This window comes from Diabrotica undecimpunctata, unplaced genomic scaffold, assembly GCF_040954645.1.
Source record: "Diabrotica undecimpunctata isolate CICGRU unplaced genomic scaffold, icDiaUnde3 ctg00001707.1, whole genome shotgun sequence".
Classification (NCBI taxonomy): Eukaryota; Metazoa; Arthropoda; class Insecta; order Coleoptera; family Chrysomelidae; genus Diabrotica; species Diabrotica undecimpunctata.
In genome coordinates, this window is record NW_027312647.1 from 21,895 (window position 1) to 27,359 (window position 5,465).

General features: G+C 36.1%; 1 protein-coding gene across 1 annotated transcript; it reads right to left on the reverse strand.

Moving 5' to 3' along the window:
• Positions 1-535: 535 nt before the first annotated feature.
• On the reverse strand, positions 536-4,210 carry LOC140431691 (uncharacterized; the record flags this gene model as incomplete). Its single annotated transcript, XM_072519577.1, has 5 exons — positions 536-1,040; positions 1,135-1,301; positions 1,388-1,532; positions 2,067-3,819; positions 3,908-4,210. Coding segments are annotated over 5 exons (2,448 nt in total), but the record flags the coding sequence as incomplete, so codon positions are not given.
• Between the last annotated feature and the right edge of the window lie 1,255 nt (positions 4,211-5,465).

Genomic DNA, 5,465 nt, shown 5'->3' on the forward strand with positions numbered 1-5,465 from the left:
AGATGGAGGGAAGTTGCCAGGAATCGACAGGAGTGGCGACTTCTTTGTGAGCAGGCCAAGATCCACATTACAAACATTGAATGTTTGTATTTTGAGAATGATTTCCGAAGTGGAAATTGAAACGTCAATAAACATATTTTAACCTTTAATTGTGGCTTATTCCCATTTAAATAGTAATTAATTTAAACAAAATATTTCCCGTGTTCCTTCTCAAGCTACAATTTCGATATTTTACTACAAGGTGTATCACATCTAATGCAAGGACAAGGTATTGAATCTGAAAAACCCGATTTTTCACATTGGATAGTTGAAAATGGTAGGGAGGGACGATTTGCTCAGTGGTTCTTCCTAATTTGGATTTTATTAATTACTAAAATCCTAACTTCTAACATAACCTAAAACAATTTACTTGGCTTTGGCTTTCGTTTTCTTCCAATATCTTCATAAAAGCATAAAAACCTGTACATCTTCAGTCATACATAAACAAATTGAAATCTCCAAGACTAAGGATTAAGGTATTGAGTAATAAAACAAGTTTTGGTAAAAAATTTATTCACAAGGAACAACAATTGATAAATGCCATTCTGAAATGATAAAACTGTACAAATTGGTACTTAGTTTAACCCAATATATCACACTATACAAAAATCTATTCTTTCCATCCTTGACAATCATTCAACACAAACTCCATCTAGTACATTTTCTTAAAAACATATTTTTACATTAACTAAGTTAAGTAAAGGTCTAGGGCCAACATTTTAGCAGCTTATACAATACTGTGCCTGATATATTAATTTAAATAAATGAACAAAAATATCAACAAATACAGGAACAAATTTTGAGTTTACAACTTTTGTCATAGGTTACTGATACATCTAATCTCACAAGCTAGCCCTTAGTACCTTACACAAATATTTAGGCACATATTTATTAAAAAGTCAGTTTCATGCAGTGCAAATGTTATGTGTCATTCACTCTTGGCGTACTTCTACCCCACAACCAGTTTAGGAGAACCTTGGAAGGACTTTGGACGTCTCGAGCTGAAAACAACAATCAAAATTAATATTACTTAAAAACGTAGAAAGTAACGTATATATGATAGATTTAATTTATTATTAGGAAAATAAAACTTACAAAGTGTATAGCTAGCATCAACTAATTTGGCAGCTGCTTCTGGCGGTAATTTGGAAGCTTCCTTAATATGCTGTTGCATTATGGACATTTGTTGAAGCCGGCGAAGCTCTTGTTCATCTACAAAGGTCTTATCTTTCCTATAACCAACCTGCTTCAGTTCTGATAACCTAGAAGTATAAAAAGCATGGTTATTTTGTCACGAAGTGGGTTAACTAATATATTCACAAAGTTAACTGTTTCAACATCGACTTACTTGCTAGCAAGATCTTGTTTGACAGTTAAATGTTCTGCTGGTTCACTAGCTAGTTCAGTACCGGATGCTGCGAGGAAGATTTCTGATGTTCTGCTTCTTAGGGATCCAGATTCATCACTGGTAGATGTAGTTGGGTCTGCAGTAGCTAAAAAATATCAGTTCCATTAAAATAACTATGTTATTGATGATGATGATATGAACTTGGATGTTTATACTACACTAGTGTGTGTTATGGTGGTTGCCTAACTATTAGACATAACCTAACTATTATTCTTCTCAGGGTCTTTTAATCCTTACATAATTATTGTATTTCCTGACATATTATCTAGAATTTGATACAAATTTGACAGTTGCTAGAATTGTATTAGGTAAATATGCACTTTTTATGAAATTAAAGTGATATTTTTTGAAATTTCAAAGAGGAAAAGAGGACGACCCCGAAGATCCTGGAGGAACGAATAGACGTCGTCATGAGTAAGAGAGGCCTAAACGATGGAGAATGGGACAACAGAGAGAGATGGAAACGGTTAGAGCGAGAGAAGGCAGTGAATACTGTAGAATCCCTGAATATATATATAAGAAAAGAACTTTCAAATAAGATATTACTTGCCATATAATACGATTTAAATTTATTTTACAAAAAGGCGCCCGTTAACAACTGTGTAGAAAGTATACATACCTCCAGCACCTGCATTCTTCCTTCTCAAGTCTTCCTTTTCTCGGATGGCAGTAGATAGTCTCAGTTGTAGCGTATCTCGCTCTTCCAACAGATGCGTCAATTCCACAGTGAGCTCCTCGCAGCGCACATCTCTTTGGTGTAACATATAGAGAGCTATATCCAGCTCGGCACGATTAACTAGCTCAGGTTCTTCTTCTGGAAGGGGCGGTCTCTGTGACGATTGTGCTTCGATCGAAGTGGAAGCGACTGGTTGTTGAGTTATTGCGCTCCTACTGATATCCATTTGAGCTATAAGACTATCGTAATCGTTGCTCTTTTGGAACAGTTCCCTCTTCAGGTCCTCTATCTTTACTACCTGCTCTTCTATGATAGCCCGCATTTCGGACAGTTGCTTAGTTTCTTCTTCAGATAAAGATGTCTGCTCAGAAAGCTTTTCTTCCAATTCTTTTATTTTAGATTGCTGCTCTCCTGTAATATTAGTAAGTTCTACAATCTGTTCCTCTAATTTCTTTACTTGATTTTCTAATTCAGCCTTGAGAGTAGATTGCTCACTTGCGTTGTAGACTGATTCAGCCACTTGTGCTCTTAAAGTTTGTATATCCAAATCTTTAGCAGCCATAAGTTCTTCGTAATGCGTTTCGATTTCTTTGTAGCGAGTCTTGTTCAAGTTTTCCAATGACACCAAATACTCTTGTTCTTTTTGGTGCAACGTTCCATTCAGATCATTTATTTGGCCTTGGAGTAAGTCAGCATTTTGTTGCGAATATGCCAATTGTTGGCTAACGGTTTGGTATTCGTGAGTTTTGGTAGCCAGATCTTGAGTGATGTTAAAAAGTTGTTGCTGGCATTCATCTAGATAATGTTGAAGTTTCAAACACTCATCTTTATAGCGAGTTAGCTCATTTTCAAGATTCTCAGCTTCTTTGTTGTTCTGAGTCACTTGTAATTGTTGGTTTAACATCGATATTTGCTGATTTCTTTCGTCAAAAGTGCTTTGAAGAGCATTATAGGCTTGACTTAAGTCTTGTATTTGTTGTTTCTGATTTTCAATTACTAGATTGGTATCAGTTAATTGTTTTTGTAAGTTTTGAAGTTCCCTTTCGTTGTTGGTAAGTGTTTCCTTGTATTCATCCACAACTGCTTGCAGTCTAACAATTTCTGCTTCTTTCTGATCCAATTGCTTAAATTGTCCGTTCAAATGTTCAACATTTTTAGTGAGATTTATAATCTCTTCATCTTTCTCTGTGATCTGACTCACTTGTGTTTGCAAATCACTGACAAGATTATGCAATCTTAGGATTTCAAGGTCCTTATCTTGAATAGTGTTGTAGTATATCTGTAATTGTGCACTTTCTTCCTTCAATCTCAAGATTTCCGTTTCTTTCTCTTGGGCAACTACTTGGTAAGTTTGCAACTGAGCTAGATCTTCCTTTAACTTCAAGATTTCAGCGTCTCTTTCTTGAAGAACGCTGTAATAACTATGGAGTTGTGAATTTAGGTTTTCGAATTGCGAATTTATCTCTTGGCTGGCGTTACTTGAGAGATTCAACTGCCTACGTAATTCGTCCAGTATCTCTTTTTCGACAGAAGGTAGCGGGAAGGAGGTATTTTCTTCGAGAATTGCTATTACTTGTTTGAAGAATTTGTGTTGCTCGTCTAATTCCTGTTGAACTGCTTCTGACTTAGAGTTCAGTCTTATGAATTCGACTTCTTTGTCAGCCAATAGTTGTTGTGTTTTTTCCAATTCTAAAACCTATAAATAAATTCTCTTAGTATCATAATACTCAATATAAGTTGTAAAATGTTTTGTTATTACTGTAAAGTGATTATACCACACCTACCTGCTGGGCCAATGCGGCTTTTTCCATCTGCTCGGTGGCCAAAAGTTTATTTAAGTCATTAATCGAATGCTGTCTGTCAGTGATCTGTTGCTGAAGAGCAGAAATACGATCGACCTCATTTTTAATCTCGACGTCAGCATTTTTCCTTAGCTCATTGTTTTCGTTAACGAGAGCGTTGCACTTTTCTTCGAGTTCGTTGATTTCGTTCTTAAGTTTCTCTTGGACTGCGGCAAAGTCAGATTCCACGATGCTCAGATGGTACTTCCAGCTTTCAGCGACTGTATTTCCTATAAAAGTATTCAACTATTAGCTACATCCTGTTTAAAAGATGCATAGACATATAATACAAATAAATATAGACTGACTGTTGCAATGCAGGCATGTTTCCCCAGTGCGACAAAGACAACTGACGCAAAGCAGTGCCTGCATCTCTTTTTAATGGGCCGGGTTTATCGACCACGTGACCTAAATGACCAATAGGAAGGTCACGTGGTGGATACACCCTGTTCATTAGAAAGAGAGACTGCTTTGCGTCCCTGAAAGACAGAAAATGTTGTTTTTATTGTAAAAAAATTTGTAGATACTGTGATTTGTAGCATTTGCATGAGAAAGTACTACCACGATAGTTGAGCTAGGAAATCCGGCGCAATGAACGGAAATGCAATCAAATGTTAAATTTCTAAAAGCTTGATTTAGTTTTTGCCCCAATCAGACCAATCAGATGATAAACTAGAATCATTTTACGAACACGAAGTGGAGCAAAAATGTTGGATCAACACTACAGTGTCGGACTGGGCCGCAAAAATGTTACTGGCTCTCGTCTTATTCAGTTCTGTCAAAAATGCTAATGATTACTAAAACCTGGTTCAAGCTGCCAACAAGAACGTCTTTTAAATCTAAATTTAAATTATAAGAATTTTGTTCCATCGGTCTTCTTTTTGTCTTATATTGTGTCCGGCAAATCTCCATTTCAATTTTGCAACTTCTTGTCTAACATCCCTCACTTTTGTTTTCTCTCTTATCCACTCGTTTCTCTTTTTATCCATTAGTCTTATGTGCAACATTTGTCTTTCCATTGCTCTTTGGGATTTTATGATTTTGTCCATGATTGCTTTTGTAAATGTCCACGTTTGGGAACCATAAGTGAGAACAGGGAGTACGCATTGATTGTATACTTTGGTTTTAAGATGCTGTGGATATCTTTTGTTTTTAAGAATGTAGCTTAGTTTGCCAAATGCCGCCCATGCCAGTCTAACTCGTCTTTTTATCTCCGCTGTTTGGCTTTCTTTGTTAAGTTTTATAGTTTGACCCAGATATATATAATCCTTAACTTGTTCTATTTCATCTTGTCCGATCCTCATTGTGATGTCTTCATCTGTATTTGTTATGATTTTGGTCTTGCTGTAATTCATATTAAGGCCTATCTTTACAGCTTCTACGTCCAGTTCTTTCATCATTTCAAATATTTCTTCTTTTTTATCGGTTATCAATGCGATGTCATCAGCGTACCTTAGATGGTTCAAGCGTTGTCCACAAATTTTACTCTGAGATAGCGCGT